Here is a 22760-nt window from a genome sequence, read left to right as displayed (position 1 = left end):
GTGTTCTAACTAAAATTTCATGCAGGGAGGAAGGAGTTAAATAAGATTGAGACCAGAAAAGCAACAGGCCTAGATGATATGAGATCTAGACTGTTCAGAGGCTGTGCAGATCAGCTCTGTGTGTGGTGGTCATGCACAATTGTAATCTGAGCCTTAGTCTGGGGAAGGTCCTTATCCTGTGGAAGTCTTCCTGTGTGGTTCCAGTGCCAAATTCTGTACAGCTCAGGGAGGTTAAACAGTTTGGACTTATGGTCTTAACTACTAACTTAAAACCTGAAAAACACCCTGATGAGAATAATCATCAACAACCTGCAACCCCTGGTAGCACACTACTGGAACCTCTGCACTTTGCTTACTGTCCTGTTATTGGGAAAGATGATGCTAACATTTATCTCCTCCACCAATCACTGTCACACCTGGAGAAGGTCTGTGAGGGTCATTTGTTTTTGACTTTTCCAGTGCTTTCAATAAAGTTCAACCCACACTGCTGAGGAAGAAGCTGCAATGTGGTATGCATAATGTGGCCCATTATGACAGTGCTCTCTCCGTTACCCTTCCGCTCTACACATCGGTCTTCAGATTCAACATCCCTAACTGTCACCTCCAGATGTTTTCTGATGATACAGCCATTGTTGGATGTGCATCTCATAAGGGAATGATCTGGAAAAATGGGAAGGCCATCACTGACTTTATCGTCATGGTCTAAAGTCAACATCAACACCAGTAAGACGAAAGAGATAGAGGTTTTATCTTTTAAAGCTATTTTCTGCTGGGAAGGTGGCACAAGAAACGGCTTGATAGACTGGTGAAGAAGACCAGTTCTGTGATTGGCCAAGACAGGCAAGATGAGGGTGTTAGCCAAGCTTATGCCCATTATGGACAACACCACTCCCCCCTTGCATGAGACTATATATCCCTTTAAATCCGGTAATAAAAATGTATTCATCTTGAGTAAACAAATGGAGAATATTGACATCCTAATAACTAAATGAGGAAAAAATTGATACAACATAATATTGCGATACTAATATTGTATTCATCCAGCGACACTCAATGTCGATATTTTATTATAAAAATTGCAAATATAAATTGAATTGTTTTTTAGTACTAGATAAAATGGTAAAATCGCAGAAGGAAGTTACAGACAAGAAGAAGAAGAAATCTGAAAAGCTCCATTTACATTTAAATCAAAAATAGAGACATTTGGGATTTTTACCAAGGATGGTAAAAAAGATTGATTTGACATGTGGAATTTGCAAGGAGTGTCATATGAAAGTAAAATATTTGGGGAATGTTACAAACATAAGAGATCATCTGATGCACAAACGTCTTGCGGTAATGTTAGCCAATGACAGCAAAGTTAACCTTAACTTAGATTAACTGACAAAGCAGCCAGCACCGGACACGTCTAGTTTGACTGACCTACCTCCAAGTACCTCCAAGTATAACGACGATGCCCATACAGTACAACACTGTTGAAAATGAGTGCTTTCATTATAGGTTGAGACACTGCAACTGCAGAAAAGGGTTGCACGCTTTGATTATCTGAAAGCTCATTATCTCGTAAAGGTCATTTAATACATTAAAAGTATAGAAATTCTTGAATGTTGCATTTGGGATGTAATTTACATTCAAATAAGTGAGTATAAACTCAAAATTTATGACAGACTTTTAATCACAGGAGTCTGTCTAGAATAGAACAAAAAGATCCAAATAGTTTAAAAAATGTGTTCATCCAATTAATTTTATTTCCCACTTATATTACGTGTTTGTGTTTGTGTCTGCACTTATTAGTTTGAGGCTTTGATCTGACTGAAATACTCACTCAAAGGTAATTAAAAATGTGAAAACGTCTGTTCACAAAAGGTGTAATCTTTTTTCCTAAATCAATGTCACACTTAACAGTCAGAAGCTATCAAAAAGCACACAGGACAAATGAATCCAATTAGCAGCTCTGAAATCAAAGTCACATATTTCATACAGTAAAAAGCCAGAGTAGTCAATATTAAAAAGCTGCATTCATTTTTAGTTTCTCACAAAAATCTGTTTCTTTTTTAAACCCCTTGCAATGTACACCAAGCATTTGATAAACAATACATACTAAATGAGGAAGCTTTAGTAAACTCTTCTTCTAAAACAAAAAGTTGAATCCTTGTTCATACGTCATAATGATGGAACAGTAGGTCCAGAAAATTAGTGCATGACCAGAGGGTCAGTCAGTTGGCAGCAGACCTATGGTAGCAATGTGGAACTGATGGATAAATGCCCAGATGGACTCATTGGTGCTTCTGACATCTGGCCAGTTAGAGTTCCCAAAGTACCTAACCATCTGGCACCAACTGTCCAGGTGGGGGGCTCTCTTCTTTTCTCAAATAAAAAATAATTGTCATCTTACAAAATAATTTAGCCTGATATAGCTGTTTAACCGTTATTACTCTGATACTGGACTTCTTGGATAACTTTCTGAGTGTGCCTGAAATAAAATCATTTTATGATCTGATGATCTGATGTTTCTGAACTATTTAATGTTTTGTGGTATAAAAATGTTTTAGTTTGTAAAAAAAATAGAAATAAAAACTAGCATTGGAAAATTGTGGTGCTATAGTTAACAACACCAGTCAAAGGTTATAGAAACTTTTGTCATTCAGGCATTTTTGGTTGGTTTTACCCCTGAAGAGATGTAACTCGTCTTAATCCAAGAATGCTACAAAAAGCAATGTAAAATTAATTTTATACGGCTTAAAGTCCAACTCAGAGACTCGATTAATGAAGGCTGTTTCTATTATAATGACTCTCTTCACCAGACTGCCACCATGGGTGCACATTCAACGGGCACGTTAAATTACCAAGCAGAGCCTCTCCTGTTAGTAAATTACCAACTGAATATCATCCCTTTAGTTCATGACTGTATCTATTCTCTCTGAGGTAAAGGTATAAGAAATATGTTACATCTTAGTAAGTTAAAACACAGGCAGTGTAGACACGATAAAGCAAAGGCTTTGAGGAGAAAACAGCAGTAGTAAAGAGAGCGAAGAGGGGAGTGAAATGAAATCTCTGCTGACTTATTAGCTGCATAGTAGCATGTTCTAGGATGAAAAACATGCTCTCTCTCCCATGTTCTCAAAACAATGATTACATCAGACATCAGGGAACTGTGTTTAGAGTTAGGTGAGTTGTCCTCAGATTTTCTTTTGGAGTTTTCAGTCAAAAAAAAAAAAAATAATAATAATAATACATATATATATATATACACATATATATATATATATATACACACACATATATACACACATATATATATACACATATATATATATATATATATATACACACACACACATACATACGTGACGAATCCTACTTCCGGGCCTAAAGTAGTCTGCGTTTAATATGGCTTTTGTGTTGTTAACATGTTTAATGTTATGTATTTTCTTCTATTTAATCTCAAAAAGCTCCTAAAACAGTCAGTGATCACTGTTGACCTACCTCAGCTTTTATTACCGCTAATCATTTATTTAAGCTAAGTTTTTAAAACCTTAGGATGTAACTACAGCCCAGCCCATGCAGCAGTATATGAATGACTAACCTCGTATTGTGGATGGATTATCTCAGTTGTTCTCCTGGCTGAAGTTTGGTCCTTTTACAGCATCCTGCCATGCGATTACATTTGTTCCTGACCACCGAGAACACTCACGTTAACTTTTATCCAGTGGAAAAAAAGTTAGCTTGTTTATATTATGCTAACATAGCTGTGTCGCTAGCGGTCACGTAGCACATCTTTATATACCAGCTAGCCCAACTTCAGCAACCCTACAAATGTCACTGCTGTTTAGTTTTCTGTCTTCATTTATGCTGGAAGTGATAACAGAGCTGTACGTTTTAATTTGTTTCCAAAACCCCGCAGTCAGGACATGCTATATTGTATTTAGATGGAAGCTAGCGAGCTAACTCCCTGCTAACTTCTAACTCCGTTAAATGTCATAAATTCCATTTTCATGGATGCCTGGATGTTAAACTCAATTGTTACACCTGGTAGAGCAGAACGCTGATCATTTTATTAAAGATGAAAGACTTTAGACAGTTTTTCTACTCTCAGTAATGCCATAGTGATCGTTTGATATATGGACCTGCAGCGGAGTTTAGGTCCAGACACTGCTAGTGATGTCAGACTGAACAACCAGATTGTTCCTACTAATTTTTCCTTACCTTAATGTGAAAGGTAATATGAAAAGCAAAAAACAAATCTAAACATATTAACCTCACAGGACACCAGCACTTGTTTAAAATACAGTTTTAATCTTTTTGTAACTATTCGGGATTTATGTGTTTTATGTGTTTTTGTAAGTATGGAAACTGTTATTCTTAAACAAAACGTTTTTCTAAAAGTACAAAAAAATTTATGGAAGTGTATGAGCGCTAGTTTAGCAAGAGTTTATTTTACACAATAACACAATAAAGTCCCCATTGTGTAAAAAACAAACTAACAAAAACCTATAAAATACTTTAGTGAGCAAAATTAGGTTTAATGTGTAGAAAAGCCTAGATTGAATGCCCCCATATGAGACCACATGGTCTTTAGAGGTCAAAAGAGGAATTAAAATGGGTGACAGAGGATGAAAACGCACAAGGTGGCTCAGTAGACGATGGAGAAATAAGAATAAGAAGGGAAAAAATGATATCAACACCGATCATGCTGGGAAAGAACAGGGTGTAAGTGTGCGTATGTGCGTGTCTAAGTGCTCTGATAATCTGTGATTCCGTCTCATCAGCACAATATCAAACTGCCTCCGACATCATGCTAAATAATACATCACTGTCTTTCTCTCTGTCTTGCACGCGCACATATACACACTGTATGGTATGTGCTAAAGCATGAATTAGTTATGACCTGACAGCCTTCAGAGGAAGAAATGTTCAAGGAGTCCAACAATCACATCAAAGTGTACCCCACCAAGCAGGCAGGCTGCCAAGGCTAAAGCAGCCCTACTGTATCTTTGCCATGCTGAACGCAAAATTCGTCCTATACAGCAATCTGCTTTATAAAGTGGGCATAATCATGCTGCTTTATTACAATTTATGTCATGGGTACACAGTTACACAGTATATTAACTGATCTATCAATTCAATATTATCCATTCACCCGTATCCACAATACACTGAAGCAACAGGCAGGGCAGTTAAGTTCAGACATTCTTGTCATCATACGCATTCTCCAATTTCTCTTGCACACCTGATTGAAGAGTTCCAAGGCATTTTGAGGCCAGATGGGATTTAAAAAAAAATCCCTGAAGTAAACAATCAATATTTTAACCTAGGGCTGTTCGATATAACGATATATATCGGATGACGATATAAAAACGTCTATCGTTTCATTTTATGCTATCGTTTGTTTCGTGGTGTCGCAAAATAAACTGTTTACGGCAATATTTTTTCATCGTTTTGATGGTCACTGTAGTGGTTATATTAATTTCTTAAAGTTCTCTCTGTGGCGGAGGCGTGGCCCCGGGCGCAGCTGCAGGGGAGGAGTGGAGCGGAAGGCTCAACGGGGCGGCGCCGCGAGGCTGGTAAGAACAGCTGATATTGTTTATGGACTAATGATGGTCTCCTCCGCTGTGTTTATAGTGAGACGAGGAGGAGCGGCCAAGAGAGATCAGCTGGGCTCGAGCTGTCAGACGGTGCGACTGAGTCAGCTGTCAAAATACAAATATATCAATAAACGTGGAAGTTGGCTATACCTGCCTGTGTGTGCGTGTGTCTGTGCTGGGTGTACTCTACAAGTGGTGCCGAAACCCAGGACGTGTGCCGGTGGGGAAATGTCCGACCCACAGGCCACGCCACCCGCCCAGCCTCTGCAATTCTTGGCGCAGATGCTGGCGGAGATGGCGACGATGAGCCGGGATCAGGCGGCCGACCAGCGTGCCCACCTGGCCGCGCTGCGGGAGCAGACGGACCGACAGACGCAAGTTCTGGAACGGCTGGTCGGGGCCGCTGCCACGCCGAAGCCCTTGCCGCTGTCGGTGTCGGTGCCCCGGATGGGGGACGGGGACGACCCACAAGTTTTTTTGGAGACCTTCCGGGCCACGGCGGAGGCTTGCCAATGGCCGCGGGAGGAGTGGGCTCCGCGGCTGCTCCCCCTGCTGTCTGGGGAGGCACAAACAGCGGCCCTGAGTCTGCCTCCGGCGTCGAGGAGCAGCTTCCCGGACGTGAGCCGGGCGGTGGTGGACAGGCTGGGGCTCACCGCCGAAGACCATCGCCGGCGGTTCCGGGCCTGTCGGCTGGCCACAACAGACCGACCATTCGCCTGGGCCCGGCAGCTGCGCGACGCGGCGGTTCGCTGGCTGCAACCGGGAACATCGGAGGGCGAGACGAAGCTGGTGGACAAGGTGGTGCTGGAACAGTTCACGGAGGGATTGCCAGCGGAGACGGCGAGATGGGTCCGGTGCCACCGGCCCGCAAGCCTGGAGGTAGCGGTGACGCTAGCGGAAGACCACCTTGCCGCTGGAGCAGGGGAACCCGGGGACGCCGGACGGAGGCCGAACAGACAGGCCCCAGTGCCGGCCCCGAGACGCCGTGTGCCGGCACCAGGGCAGGCAGAGCGGCTGCCGGCGCTGAGCCCCACTAACCCTTTCGCGGCGTTGGTGCCGTCCAGGGCAGCCGAGCCAAGTGGAGCCGCCCCCGAGCCACGGAGAGCAGCACAGACGCCGGAGTGCTGGAAGTGCGGGCAGCCGGGGCACCTGAGGAGGGATTGTCCGCTTATGGAAGTGGGGCAGGTGTTTCGTGTTGCTGGCGCCCCAGCACCCTCCCCCGGTCCAGGAGGGACATACAGTATTCCGGTAAGGACTCGAGGGGGTATACGCCAGGCGTTGGTGGACACGGGCTGCACGCAGACCCTCGTACACCAAAGCTTGGTTCGCCCCGGGGCATTGCTGGAGGCGGAATGGGTGGAGGTGAGGTGTGTGCATGGTGACGTTCACAGGTATCCCATTGTGCCGCTGTTATTAAAGTATAAGGGCAAAACGCATAGAGTAACGGCGGCGGTTAGCCCGCGCCTGTCGCACCCCCTGATTCTGGGTACCAATTGGCCGGGGTTTCATCAGCTACTGGGGCAGTACGCGGGGGTGCGATCACGACCGGAAGCGGGGTGTAGCGTGTGCGCGGCATTCAGCGGTGACGCGGGGTCGTCCGACACCGACTCCGGGGGGGAGGAGCTGGCGGGTCCCTCACGGGACGTCCCGCCGGCCCCGGAAGTGTCCCCCATGGGCGATTTCCCACTGGAGCAGTCTCGTGACGGCACCCTACGCTCAGCCTTTGACCAAGTGATGGCTATTGATGGTCACGTGGTGCGCCCTGAGGCCGCGCAGACCTACCCGCGTTTCGTCTTATTAAACGACCGATTATATCGAGTGAGTCGTGACACTCAGACAGAGGAAACACACACCCAGTTGTTGGTGCCGCAGGGCCGCCGGGAAACGCTTTTCCAGGCGGCCCACTATAACCCCATGGCAGGGCATATGGGCTATGAGAAAACTCTGGAGCGAATAACGGCCCGATTTTATTGGCCGGGCATCCGAGCGGATGTGCGCCGCTGGTGCGCGTCCTGCCCGGACTGCCAACTTGTTAACCAGCCGGCCATACCGAAGGCGCCGCTGCGCCCTCTCCCCCTCATTGAGGTCCCGTTTGAGCGCATCGGCATGGACCTCATCGGGCCGTTTCACCGGAGTGCACGCGGCTACCGCTTTGTGTTAGTCCTGGTGGATTACGCAACGCGGTACCCGGAAGCAGTTCCGCTGCGCACCATCTCTGCAAAGAGTGTGGCGCAGGCACTGTTTCAGGTCATCTCCCGAGTCGGAATCCCGAAAGAGATACTGACTGACCAGGGCACGTCGTTTATGTCTCGTACACTGCGGGAACTGTACGAATTACTGGGCATTAAATCTATTCGGACCAGCGTCTACCACCCTCAGACTGATGGGCTGGTGGAGCGGCTGAATAAGACTTTAAAGTCCATGATTCGGAAGTTCATTAACGAGGATGAACGCAATTGGGATCACTGGCTAGACCCTCTGTTATTCGCAGTGCGGGAGGTGCCCCAGGCCTCCACGGGATTTTCTCCCTTTGAACTGCTGTTCGGCAGGAGGCCACGTGGGGTGCTCGACCTGATTAAAGAAAGCTGGGAGGACGGTCCGAGCCCCGCCAAAAATGAGATTCAGTACGTGTTGGACCTGAGAGCAAAACTCCACACTTTGGGGAGGTTGTCACGGGAGAATTTGCTCCAGGCTCAGCAGCGTCAGCAACGCCTGTATGACAGAGGGGCTAGGCTCAGGCAATTTTCACCGGGAGATAAAGTGCTTGTGTTACTCCCTACCTCCAGCTCGAAGTTGCTCGCCAAGTGGCAAGGACCCTTTGTGGTCACACGGCGAGTCGGGGACGTGGACTATGAGGTCGCTCGGTCGGACAGGGGAGGAGCCACGCAGATTTATCACCTCAATCTCCTCAAACTGTGGCGAGAGGTTGAAACCGCTTCTCTGGTGAGCTTGGTGAAGGAGAGAGATGAGTTGGGGCCGGAGGTGCCAAATTCTATTGTTCCCGCCTCCCTCCCTTGTGATGACCATCTCACACAGGCCCAGAGAGCGGATGTTGTCGCGTTGCAACAGCGTTTTGCGGACGTGTTCTCCCCCCTGCCCGGCCGGACGTCCCTCATCGAGCACCATTTCGTGACGCAGCCTGGCGTGACGGTGCGTTCACGGCCCTACAGGCTCCCGGAGCACAAGCGAAAAATCGTGCAGAGGGAATTGGCGGAAATGCTGAGGATGGGAGTAATAGAAGAGTCGCACAGCGCCTGGTGTAGCCCCATCGTTCCGGTGGCGAAGAAGGATGGGTCTATACGGTTCTGTGTCGACTATCGCAGGGTGAACGAAGTGTCACGCTTTGATGCCTACCCCATGCCTCGGGTCGACGAGCTCCTGGACCGGTTAGGCACGGCCCGCTTTTTCACGACACTGGACTTAACCAAGGGCTATTGGCAGATTCCCTTGTCTGCCGAGGCCAGGGAGAAAACGGCCTTCTCCACTCCGTACGGTTTGTACCAGTTCGTGACACTTCCGTTCGGCCTGTTCGGGGCCCCGGCCACTTTCCAGCGTCTCATGGACCGGGTACTGCGTCCGCACGCAGCGTATGCTGCCGCCTACCTGGATGACGTGATCATCCACAGCGACACCTGGGCGGAGCATGTGCTGCGGGTGGCCGCGGTCCTGGAGTCCCTAAGGGGGGCGGGGCTCACGGCCAATCCGAAGAAGTGCGCGGTTGGACGGAGGGAGGTGCAGTATCTGGGGTACCACCTGGGGGGCGGGCAGGTGCGTCCACAGGTGGAGAAGACGGCGGCTATCGCATCCTGCCCGCGCCCCAGGACGAAAAAGGAGGTGAGACGGTTCTTGGGGTTGGCGGGTTACTATCGTCGCTTTGTGCCGGGGTTTGCGCAGCTAACCAGCCCCCTGACCGATCTCACTCGAAAGGGTGCCCCGGATCTGGTCCAGTGGACGGGGCCGTGCCAGGCGGCGTTTGTGCAGGTGAAAAAGGCTCTCTGTGGGGAGCCGCTGCTTCACACTCCTAACTTTTCCCTCCCTTTTGTTCTGCAGACTGACGCCTCGGACAGAGGGCTGGGAGCCGTTTTGTCCCAGCAGGTAAGGGGGGCCGACCGCCCTGTCCTATACATCAGCCGGAAGCTGGCAGAGCGCGAGCGCCGGTACAGCACCGTGGAGAAGGAGTGCCTGGCCATCCGGTGGGCGGTCGGCTCCCTGCGCTATTACCTCCTGGGACGCTCATTCACCCTCTGTTCGGACCACGCCCCGCTGCAGTGGCTCCACCGCATGAAGGATGCCAACGCCCGGATCACCCGGTGGTATCTGGCGTTGCAGCCCTTTAAGTTCAAGGTGATCCATAGGCCGGGGGCGCAGATGGCAGTGGCCGATTTCCTCTCTCGCTCGCGGGGGGGGGGAGTTGGCTCGGCCGGACGGCTCCCCGGCCTCGAACGGGCGGTGGGGGTGTGTGGCGGAGGCGTGGCCCCGGGCGCAGCTGCAGGGGAGGAGTGGAGCGGAAGGCTCAACGGGGCGGCGCCGCGAGGCTGGTAAGAACAGCTGATATTGTTTATGGACTAATGATGGTCTCCTCCGCTGTGTTTATAGTGAGACGAGGAGGAGCGGCCAAGAGAGATCAGCTGGGCTCGAGCTGTCAGACGGTGCGACTGAGTCAGCTGTCAAAATACAAATATATCAATAAACGTGGAAGTTGGCTATACCTGCCTGTGTGTGCGTGTGTCTGTGCTGGGTGTACTCTACACTCTCTTTCTCTTATATTTTATATAACCACACTACGGACGGACAAGCGCCTGTTTTTATGCCTTGTGGTTAGCAACAACCAACAACAGTAGCACCATCGCGTGTCTGCTTGTTTATGTTCCACATAAACCTTTCACAATAAAGCTCAAGATCCTGTTGAGACTTTTCAAAATAAACTGAATCACGTGAAAGAGCAGATTATTCACGGATGAGAAGTAAAAAAGAGCCGCCAGGTGCTAAAAAATAAACCTTAGACTCAAACGTTAGAACAGGCTTTTCCCCGCAGCACACCGTGCAATAAATGCTCACAAAGAAAACGGCGGCCGTTATAACTTATGTCTAAAAATGTATAGTTTCATGCATCGGTTAAAACACTCGAGTCCAGCTACATGACGCGCAGCAGGAAACACTTCCCGCAAGTCGAGCTGCCCGAGATTCACAGAATTTACAAAAAATGTTACATTTTTGTGGTTTATATCGTTATCGGGACGATAGATGTCTTATATCGGGATATGAGATTTTGGTCATATCGCACAGCCCTATTTCAACCAACTAAAAACACTCAGCTGTGAAACCATTGAGTTCTGGGACCATCTTCAAACTCGTCTTTGTGTTGATCTGAACTGTGCACCTGTAACGTTGTGAAAATGCATCTTTCATGCTATAGTGTTGACAAAAATGCATTCACAAACAGCCTATTTTTAAACACCTGCCAAATTATTTAAATCTGCCTCTGCGAAGTGCCTGCTTCAGGATGATACTGCCATGATGAACTCACTTTCATGGCTTGTAATAAAGATAATGAGCAGGTATTTTTTGCTCATTGTTTTTCTGTAAGCATAAAGTCAGTACCTGCAAAAATCAAAACTCTGCGATGGCTCCAGAAACAGATTAGGCGGAAGGATTACATGGACTGTGAATGACTTGCCAAAAACTGTCCAAACTTGGGTGGATAATTCCTTCAGAGAAAATCTTCTACTTGCTGTATAAATATACAGCCTAGGTGTCTGCTGTGGACAGTCTAAAAAGTTCAAATTCAATAGAAGAGCGACCAGAAGTAAGTTTAATATTGCAATGTGGTCTGCTGTTAAAACCCCCTTATTCACACAGAGCAAGTCAAACATCTGAATGTATCAACAGCAGGGGCTCTTCAGCTAAGTCCCATGGATGCTCTCACTGAGAGCAAACTCCTTCTGTATCACAGCTACACACACATGCCCGCATAAACATCAACACAGAAACACACTATCACGCAGGATGAACGCGGGCCAAGTAGCAAGTAAAAATTTGTGCCAGTGAATAAATCTGGGACAACTGCTTCGACACACAAGTGGCACCGGCACACACATAAACACGCACACAGCATGTGTGGAGATTTAGATCCAGACACTTTGCAATCAGTGATATTGTCATCTTGCAGCACACCAGACACACATATAAATAAGATATACGCCAATCAGCTATTGTACCTACACAGAGAAGGCCCACCAAAGAATGCACAAAGACGAACATAGGCAGTTGAAGAGTGTATACTTTTGAACAGCAAACAGCTGTGACAAACATATTTATGCATTTAGCCATCTATATTTGTGAGGACCAGTTTAGACCTCGGAAGAGGATATTTTTTGGAAAGTGGGGAGGACATCTGGATGGTTTTATGTTGGGACGTACTTTCCAGCGGACTGGGAGTTAAGGCTTGAGTTTCGGTTAGTGGTTTAGGTTGGACCAAAGGTTAGATCTAGATAAAAACAGGCCTTTATTTGTGTGCGTCAAGCTTATGACAAGGAGCTAGGTATTTGATGATCATAATAAGGTGTGTTTGAGGTGCATGTACAGATTTACACAAACGTAGTTTAGATTGACAAGTTAAAGGTTTACAGGTAACACTGCCTGTGTGGCTACTGTACAGAGGCATGGTGAATCATGGAGTTGGTGGTGGTCTTTTTTTTCCTCTGGTAAGTGACTTTAATCCATTTTGGAGCACATATGTAGGCCATTTTTTAACCTTGTTTCGAGTAATAAAACAGCTGAAATTACCCACTAATTAATTTTAAAGCGTGGAGACGAGTGTCTTCATCATCAACTTCTAACAACTTGTCAATCTCCTAATGAGCGTATCCTGGATATTCATCCTTTCTAATGACAAAAACATACTAATTAATCAGTGTTTTATTCACTATGAGTTAAATGTGTGACTGAGCCCATAAAGGCATCCAGGGAGTGTTTACTGAGGCCAAATGTGAGGGCCGCTTTCAAAGAGACTTCTATTTTTGACACCGCAGCTATTGCCCTCAGTGGCCATTAAAGAAATACTGGCTTAAGGCACTTCTGTGTCAATCCTTTATGCCAGGTGTGGACAACAAATTTTAAAATTCATTGCCCACATCTGCTTTATGCTTTTCATGCATGAACTAAATGCAGTGTGTGTCTGACTACACGAGGTCCCATCTTTACTAACACTGACACTATTAGAAAGTATCCTAAGTATTCCAAGTCATTTATAAATAGCTTCATATACAAAAAGTAAAAGCAGGTATTTTGATCTGACCAAAGTGCTTTTTTAATAACATTCCAGGTTTCAGAGGGATTTGGGGAGACAGCATTCAGACATAGAATCAGATAAATGGAATTCATGCAACATTAACCATGTTATTATTTTTACCTGTTCCTATGAAATAGTATCCAAATTGCCATTAATCACAACCACCACTATTTCAGGAACTAATTTGTAAGACTTGCTGTTGTAAGGGCAGCACAGCATTTCTTCAGAGGCTATATTCACACTAAATAGTATTAAAAAGTAGTATGAATGACTATAACTTACACTCTATATAATGTTTTTGGCATTTTACTTTCACTGAACATTTGTAGCCACTTTGTGATAAATGGTGGAAAAGAAAGCAGAGGTATAAAATACAACAAAGAAGCTCATTCAAAGGTATAGCTGCTGAGGCATTTTTGCCCAAGTGTTGTGCATCATCACCACCTATAACAAACACATTATGATAAAGACAACAGGTTTAATTGTAAATTATGTTAATTGTTCTTGAATTATGTTAAACACCTTCTTCTCACATTCTCTTCTCTACAGTATTTTTGCATTGTTAACTGATACATTGCAAATGATTATGTTACCGACTCGTGTCTAATTTATGTCTACCTAAATGACACCTTGTGTCGATGATCTTTTAGAGGGCATTTGGGGTTACATATTGGGACTATAGTGTTGCCATGCAATCTGTTAGCATGTCAAGAAACTATTCAGTCAATAAGAATCAAGTAATAAGTGTTGCTAGTTTTCCCAGTGTAATGTGGTTGCCTCAGTTTGATGCTTTATGCTTTGTTACTCACTGAATTGTTGAGGACATCAAAGTTTTTCTTATCTGAATCTCATCTCAAATCTTTAATGCTCCCAGCATATGGTGTTGATTCACAGTGAGCGCTAAATTTAATTAACAAGCAAACTTTTACCTCTCCTTATGTATGACTATGGCACCACAGTGTTTATTTGGGCCCTAAGGGAAGGGGGCAAAAGCAGTTCCCCTCGCGATGACTCCACTCCTCCACAGCATGATCAGAACGCTGCATTTTTCAACTGGTAAATTCTTCCACCATATTAAAGTGGTTATGTAAAAAGGACAGATTGACTTGTCTGTTTTTGTTTAAGTTAAAAAACATAAATGTATGAGAAAGATTTTAGCGCCCAAACATCTGGGCTCTGCTCTTCCACGTCTACATTATATAATCTTTAGTAAGCTCACATTTTTGTCATTTTTGTTTATCTATGCTTTCCTCTCTCTCATAACAGCCTACTTTTTAAAAAAAAAAAAAGGTATGAACTTGTCACCCACTAGGGAGTCTCTTCCTGTGCTGAGTGGGAGGGAGTCAGAAAATGCATATTGAATTCAGGGCATAGCAGTCCTTCTTGGAAACTTTCTGCATCTGGATGGCTCTCAGTGGGACTGACTTAAAATCATGTACTGAGTGAAGACACGAGGACGTAAAAACCTTACGTGTGGTATTTTAAGAGTACACTATGTCTAACAAATAAACAGGGATTGCTTGGGGTAGACAACACACAGTGGACCACTTCATTTACTTCTTGATTGAAAAACAAGGGCTCACTCAAGGTCGAGTGTTTGTTGCGAGTGTCCATCTTTCCTACACGCCTCAGTACATACCCACAACGAGATGTGTCCTATGGAATTTGACCTGATATTTAGTACTCAGAGTGGGTCTCGGCTTATGCTATTAATTTACCAGATATATAAAGGTCAGCAGTGAAGCATAGCATATTTATGCTTTACATACCAGCCAGACACGCAAACACAAACACAGACACTTTCTGACCTTCATAGTTGAGTTTGAAGCCATGTGCAGAAACCGCAAAGTCACTGGTCAGTCTCAACGAGAAGACATTTCCTGTGCTGGTGACCGGAGGTGGAACCTGGAAACCTGTTAACCTGTATAAACAGAGAAGATAATATACTGACATGATCAACACATTACACATTAAGTATGAGAAAAACAAGCCACTTGCTTTTGTGGAATAAATAAAAGCCTTGGTGATAGTAACCTGCAGTGACAAGGAAAATATCAGGGAATGCATAAATCAGCAGAAGATTAACAAGAACCCATCTTGTACTTACAGGAGAGAGGAAAAAACATTTTTAACAGCCTTGACCGTTGCCCATTTAGCAATGAATGGCTTTTATGTAATAAAAAACTTTTCATACACTCTGTGTTTAAGTACGTTGATAGATGTTTTTTAGGATTCAGAAAGAGGAATTCATTTTGCTGAAGTCAGTACCACAGTGACAGAGAAGACAAATGGAAAACAGTAAAGACAGTATAAAACCTCTTCTCAGTCCTCACCAACACCACTGCCTGGCATCGAGCCTCTTAGACAGAGCACAAAAACCCTCTCCATTTTCCTCTAAAAAACATCTACTTTAATGGGGGCTTTCAAATAAGTCAAGGCATCAGATCAAAGTGTGCTATGAAATCTGGTCAGCCAGCTAGTAATACTGAAATGGATCTGTGTGCAGATCAGTAAACAATAAAAAAAAAAAAAAAGAGTCAAGTAGGAAGCCAAGGCCCCCTTTAATGTGCACTCAACATGTTTGAGTCTGACCTTGAAAAATACGCTTACCCACTACCGCTCGTAGGTGGGCCTTTAGCTCTCAGAATTCCTTGAAATAAACAGGGAGGAAGTGAAGAGGAGGAATGGAAGGCCAGCGCTTTTTCAGGTAGGGAAAAGAGCCAAAACGCCTTGCTGCCACTGCGACACATTTTTCTCGTGTCCTGCAGCTACCATTCTTCCTTCCATTTCCTCCCTTCCTCTTTCCTTCGCCTCCTCCTTCTCTTCCCCTTGCCTACATCTACTCATACCATCCTCTCCTCTAGCATTAAGTCACCAAACTCATATTTTTTGCCTTTTGCCTTCACTCCCCTCCCTATGTAGTTTCTCATCTCCTCCATCCACTTCCTTCTGTGGCATTTATCCACCTAAATCTCTTTTGTTACCCTTCCTCTTCAGTTCTGCTAATCTCTTTTTCCTGGCCTTCTTTTGTATATAGATATATTCCCTCTCTTTTGTCTCACCATCTTTTTTTTTTATTTTTTTAAATATAATCTTTCCTTTGTATCTATATTTCCTTTAGCCATACTTACCACTTACTCTCTCCCCTTCCTAACAATCAGGACACAGCTTATTACTTAACTGTGTTTTATTCTTCCCCACTCTTTCTGCACACATAAACACGACACTTGAAGCATGTCAGAATACACCTGCTATAACACAGAAGACAAGTTCAGTGTAGCCACTTTTGTACCTGTGAGCTGTTCAAAGTAATCTGCTTCATTTTACTGCAACAAGAGAAACGATGTCTGACTGTGACCTCTAACTAGTATTGAGACTTTAGCATAACACGCTTCCCCAGTTATGACAAAGTGCTTTTACATTTTTAAAACATTCACAGCACGCAGAGACTTGCTTTAATTTTGTATTCTCCTGCTACATCCCTGCACTCATCCTTCTTCTCAATATGTCTTCCTGTTTTTCTTTCTGTCTCCACATATTAATTTATTAAGCTTTCTATCAGCAAAAACAACCACAGTTAAGTCTAGAATCCTTCCCTCAATCTATTCTTCCTCTCTGCCCTTCTTTCATTTTCTTCTTCTGCCACCTACCTTGCTTTTATGCTCCATTATGAGTTTGCTTTTTTTTTTTTTTACCTCTCATCTTTTAATCTCCCTATCCTACTTCTTTTACCCTCTCACATCCTCCTTGTCATATTTATTCATTGTCTGCTGTCTCCTCTGCTTTCTTCTCATCTTTCTTTACCTCCATCTCACCTCCATTTTCCTCCCTGTTTTAATCCCCAATGCTCCACTTTTTTCAGTTGTTAGTTCAGATTTGTTCCCCTTCTGTAAATTCACTCTTCACTAATCATTCTCCCTCCACTTCTTTCTGCTCAAGCCGACTGTCCTGCACCAGCTTCCATCTCCTCCGTCAGCTTGCTTTCCATTGCTGTTCACCCCCCCCCCCCGAATCGTTTTAACTCATCCAGGCTCACATGTTGATTCTCATTTCTGAACTGACTTACTCCCTTTCTATTTCTTTGTTCTCTCCCTTCTAATCCAAAACCACTCAAAGTGCAAATGGCCACCTTTTTAAAAGTACCCAACCATCTCTTTAATCTTCCTCTCCATTCCTAATCTATTTCTCATCTATGCATTTCTGCCTCAGCTTCATTTCTATTTTTGGGCTTTTTCTGATCTCATCTCCAGTCAGTAAATCTCTGTCTTCCTCTCTCTCAGTTCTTCTTCTATTTGTTTTGTTTTTTTCTTCTCAGCATTATTAAGCTGCCCTTTTTTGGCCTCACTTCCCTCTCCATTTTATCTGTCTTTACAGTAAACGCAATGCTGTTTATGCATGTGTGCATGCAAAGTTTGTAAAAGGAAAAAGCCGTAAAACACAAAGTTTAGGCAGTAGTCACAGGAACCTTAGTAATATCAAGTTATTACTGTGTAACGTGATTCTGTACGTCTAGATGTCATCTGAGTGACGTCTTCCTCCAAGTGACGAAATGTTTCTCCCACTGAAAACGGGGATTACTGTGCAACAATCAACATATCATTAGCAAACTGAGTGCATGCTGAGTGCACACATGACATAGGTTTTAGGTTTTTGATCACTCTAGTAAACAATATATATAATTTAGTTGATTAATTAGCAACGTCTTGTATAATTAACTGTTTTTTAAGCACAAAATGTCCAAGTGGCTCAGCACTTAATGGTTTTTCTACTGTTACTTGTCACTCAAAGTGCTCTTTACACTATAAACCACATTCATCCATCCACACAATGCTTTATTCTTGGCATTAAATTACCTCCATTACACACTAATGGAGGTAATTTGAGGATCCGTATCTTGACCAGAGACACTTTCACACAGAAACTAGAGGTGCTGTAATTGAACCACTGGCCTTATGATCTGCTAACTACCCGCTCTACCCCCTAATCCACAGATGCCCCCCTTGAATTATCTGTGTGTGTGATTTTTTTTTTAAATATGAAAAATAACAGTTTCCCTGGATGAAGCACCTTAAGTCATATTTCAGTTTAACACAATCTGCTATTACAGAAAGAATTCTACACCACAACAATAACAACATTTTATATGCTCTTGAGACAAAGAAAATAAAATCTCTGACCACTCCTCCTCCTCCGTCCCATTTCTAGGCTTCTAATATCTTACTTGTAATGCATCACATCTTTCAGAAACAATCCATCAATACACATGTGTGTATATACCCCCAGTACTCTATTTTATTTTATGATGAAAGTAATATCTGGACTCCAGAGCTGAACCAAATGTCATGGTAATAAATACAAAGCAGTACACACACACACACACACACACACACACACACACACACACACACACACACACACACACACACACACACAGAAACAAAAAACCCCTGCCTTTTAAATATGAGATTATTCATTTGTGATGTGGCTGATACTTTGGTGTGTCATCTTACATTACCAGCGCTCATAGTGCTGAGAGTTACAGAGTTTGGCCATGTGACAGTTATAAGAGATCACAACAGGAAAATGATTAAAAAGTTGATTATTATGAATAAGTTGAAAAAATTAGAAAAGGCGATGCCGAAAAAAATTCTCTCAGATCTGCCAATTTAGGAAACATGTAACTGAGCAAAGAATATGCATGCATCACTCTTGGTTAGCATATTGACTGCATCTGTTCAGAGCACAATGGTTGTTGGTGCAAGTTTATTAACTGTGGCTACTGTATTCTTCCTTAACAGCTGTAGCCCGCCATGATGGATAAAACATAACAGCTGAAAGTGCAAACAAACACTCCCTTGGTTTTGTTCCTGACTGTTCTATTAAAATATTATGTAAATTACATCAAAGACTAAAGTCGCCATTACCTTTTTTCTTATTATTTATTCATTCCAAAAGACCTATTGTCACTGATTTTCAGTCCAGTACCTGTGTAAACCTCAGCCTTTTCTCGCTGTTTCCCATCCTTATGAGCGGCATCTTAGCCATAGATAGATTAATAGCTGAGAGACTGTTTTCTTAAGCATATCTTTCACAGATTCAGATAAAAAAAATGGGGAAAATTAGACAACAGACTGCTGCTAGCAAATTGTAGAAAGTTACTATTTAAAACCGGTTCTTTGCCAAGTTGACTGTTATGTGTAGACACAACACTGATTCATCCCTTGAGTTAGGTACCTGTCTTATACTCGAATGATTCATAGGTCAGTGTTAAGTGGCTTAGCGAACCAAAAATAATCGGGGGGTGGCTGTAGCTCAGGAGGTAGGTGGTTCGATCCCTGGCTGTTCAAGTCTGCATGCCAAATATCCTCGGGCAAGATACTAACCCCAAATTGCTCTCTGATGCAGCCATCGGAGTATGAATCTTAGATAGAAAGCACTTGCATGGAAAAAGTGTTTGTGTGAATGAGGCAAGTTGTGTAAAGCTCAGAAAGAGTAGCTAAGAGCTACATAAGAACCAGTCCATTTACCAGGTAAAAGGGCTAAACTGAAAATGAGTGAAAAAGAAGCCTAAAGAAACACTTTGAATGACCTTCAGAAAGCCTGGAGAACTACTGCTCAAGACTGCTAAAAATTATAAGACAATCTGGCTCCTTCCTAATTTAAAGAACACAGTAGTTGCTCATAACCTTTGGACTGTATTGTATATATGGAGCACAAATTGAGAGTTCTGGTTCCAGAGAAAACTATAAGCCAAATCACCTGAAAACATGTAAGTAATAGCTTTGCCATCTGGAGAATGTGACCTGCATATTTAACAAAGCAGACTTCCAGATTTGGCTCTCAGATTATTGAAGGTGCATCCCCTGCCCTGTTTTCCACCCACCCCCCGTCCTCAGCTGAATCTTTCAATATGCGGGACAGCACAGCGACAGCATTTATGTGTTCTCAGATTTATGAGGTAAAACCAAAATTCTCTCACAGAAACTGAACGAAAGATGGAGCAGTGGGCGACTGGCACTCAAGGTCTATTCCCATGGGACCGTGTGTAGTAGCGTATGCCCATGAGTGTGTGTGTGTTTTGTGTGTAGCAAAATCACATTAGCGAGTGAGTGAATGAAGCTAATATCAGCAGAGTGCCTTCTCTGTGCTGTCACACACAAATACAAAAACTGAAGGGTAAGAGAAAACACACACCGTTTGCTTTAGTTTCTGAAAAAGAAGCAACAACGCAGTATGGCTAATGTGATTGGCAGAGTCCCTCCTCCTGTTACCCGTTTCATTACCATCACGGCCATGAAGAAAAGAGAGAGAATGGGAAAGAAAAACTGTAAATATTAAAACAAAAGGGGCTTTATGGAGTAAGTAATAGTCAGCTAAAATTTTGTGTTGTGTGAAATTGTTTCTGAGGTGAAGTCATTAATGATGTAAATGTCATCATTCATCATATCAATAACTTATCTGATGTCTATCATGGGTAGAGATTCACATGTGTGAATTTAAAAATCCTATGTCACCTTCTTCTCAAGTTATCCCATTCATATGAATTGTTTTAAAAGACCTTGACCTCTGTTCTTAAGGTCAAGGGCACTGAGATTCAAACTTGTCTGAGATTTTTAGTAGTATGGTATCAGTTTGAAACTCCTACATTACTTTGTTCTTGAGTTATTTCACTCATAAACTTGGATGTCCATGTTGCCACGGGTGATGACAATACCCGGTCAGCCTGTTACAGTTGAGGGGTAATAAAAAGGGTTGCTGTACATCATCTGGCGGGTAAATATCACTTGCGGACCACAGTGCAAGACTGATTGAGGTGTTAGTTATGTTTACAGTTTGTTTTGATGATTTTTTTGTGACACAATGGCGCATCGACATTATCTCAGTAGATTCTCATCTGACTAGCTAAGCATAAACATCACAACAACATGACCCAATCAGTAACCTAATTTTATGGGTCAAAGACACTTATTTGCCTTCTAGCAACCCAAGCATCAAACCACAAGCTCAAAGAGAGTGAAATAGACCTGCAGAGGAGCCCACTGGGATGAAAATAAAACACAGTACTTTACAAAACAGTGGAAATCTGGACTGATCTGACATAGACCTGTCAGCCAAAGACACTAAGTTTTATATCAGATCATACTTAGAGCAGTCTAGTGGTAAAAAAAAAAAATAAATACAAAATTTTAGGGCAAAAACATTTATTTAATGGAAAACAGTACACTATGCCAAGTTACAGGGGTTTAGGTTCCAAGATAGAAGTCTAAAATTACTCATGGTTGAACCTCAAATAAAGAGAATTACCCTGCAAATATTGGGCATGCCATAAACAGTGTCAGGTTTGTTTTTCACAGCAATCTGTTTTATTTTGACCCACAGAGCCTTAGAAAATGATAGTATACTGAGGATGCTGTTCTGTTTTCAATATTGTTAGTTAAAGTCCAAAATGAAGTCAATGTGTAAAGAGAATAATTTAAAAGCCACGAAGCATTATTCATTGAAATTAGAGATGCCACTTTCTATTTTTACATGTGAAGACAGTACATCACATTTTTGTGATATTTATTTCTACTATTTTGAACCTAGAACATTTATCAAGGTTTAAAGTTGAAAATATATTTAGAATAGATTAGAATAGAATAGAATTCAACTTTATTGTCATTGCACATGCACAGGTACAGGGCAACGAAATGCAGTTTGCATCCATCCAGAAGTTAGTGATATAGATATATTACAATATATATTAGCAATAATATAGATATGTAAGTATATTACAGAATGGGTCTATTATGGTATGTTATAATGTACACGGTATGAAGTATGTTGTGAATATTCTATAACTATAAGTATGTAGGCTGTAGTGAGTACGAGCTATGTACAGGCTATGAACAGGATATAAATATGAAAAACTATACAGAATATGAAATAAATAACTTTACAGAATCTGAGATATACAGCTATACAGAAATGGGAACTATGCAAGTTGTAAACAGTTGTAGGGTTAAAAATTATCGTATGTACAGAATGATTATTTACAGAGCTATACAGTAGTGCAGTTAAGATAAGTGAGATATGTGGATAATTTCTACAGAGGCTGTATAAAGTGCTAGTGGTTGTGAGTGGTGGTTCAGTCCATGTTATTATTGTGTGTTTGAGGGTACAGTTGTCCATTGTGGGTGTGTGTATGTTCAGTCCATGTGTTAACGTGGGTCAGGAGGCGGAGTTCAGGAGTCTGACAGCTGTGGGGAAGAAGCTGTTCCGGTACCTGGTGATCTTAGTCCGGAGGCTCCTGTAGCGCCTCCCAGAGGGCAGGAGGGTGAAGAGTCCATGTGATGGGTGGCTGGGGTCTCTGATGATTTTCCCAGCCCTTTTCAGACACCGCTTCCTGTAGATGTCTTTTATGGCAGGAAGTGGTGCTCCGGCGATGCGCTGGGCAGTTTTCACGACCCTCTGCAACGCCTTCCGGTCCGAGGCAGAGCAGTTCCCGTACCAGACTGTTATACAGTTGGTCAGGATGCTCTCGATGGTGCAACGATAGAAGTTCACCAGGATGTCTGAGGACAGGTGGATCTTCCTCAGAGTCCTCAAGAAGAAGAGGCGCTGGTGAGCCTTCTTGACCAGCTTGGAGCAGTTGGTCGTCCAGGTGAGATCCTCGGAGATGTTTTTGCATTTGCATTTTAATTAACAGTAGTGACAGTATATCATGTTTTTTAAATAATGTATTTCTGTTGATATATTTTTATTGGATATTCTGATTTTTTCTAAGGAAATCTGAACACTGTCATGCTTTGCTCTGCATTTTGCTGCTCTTTTAATGAGATAAACCTGAGGAAAATCTCCAAAATGCAGCTCAGTACAATAAAATAATGTATATAAACTGACAG

The 22760-nt window shown here is 43.4% G+C and overlaps 1 protein-coding gene across 1 annotated transcript in view; it reads right to left on the bottom strand.

Annotated features, from left to right (window-relative positions):
• The window catches only part of csmd3b (CUB and Sushi multiple domains 3b), a 414655-nt gene that overhangs the window by 274703 nt on the left and 117192 nt on the right, over nt 1–22760 (bottom strand). The window contains exon 3 of the mRNA XM_086281026.1: nt 14685–14797. Within this exon, the coding sequence (XP_086137152.1) occupies nt 14685–14797 (113 nt within the window). The remainder of the gene's footprint in view (nt 1–14684; nt 14798–22760) is intronic.

This window comes from Aulonocara sp. 'chitande type north' Nkhata Bay, linkage group LG22 (assembly GCF_057382095.1).
Source record: "Aulonocara sp. 'chitande type north' Nkhata Bay isolate Kocher_YH1m ecotype deep benthic linkage group LG22, A_spYH_male_GT1.1, whole genome shotgun sequence".
Classification (NCBI taxonomy): Eukaryota; Metazoa; Chordata; class Actinopteri; order Cichliformes; family Cichlidae; genus Aulonocara; species Aulonocara sp. 'chitande type north' Nkhata Bay.
Note: the sequence above shows the minus strand (reverse complement) of the source record. Positions and strands in the feature narration are given on the sequence as shown.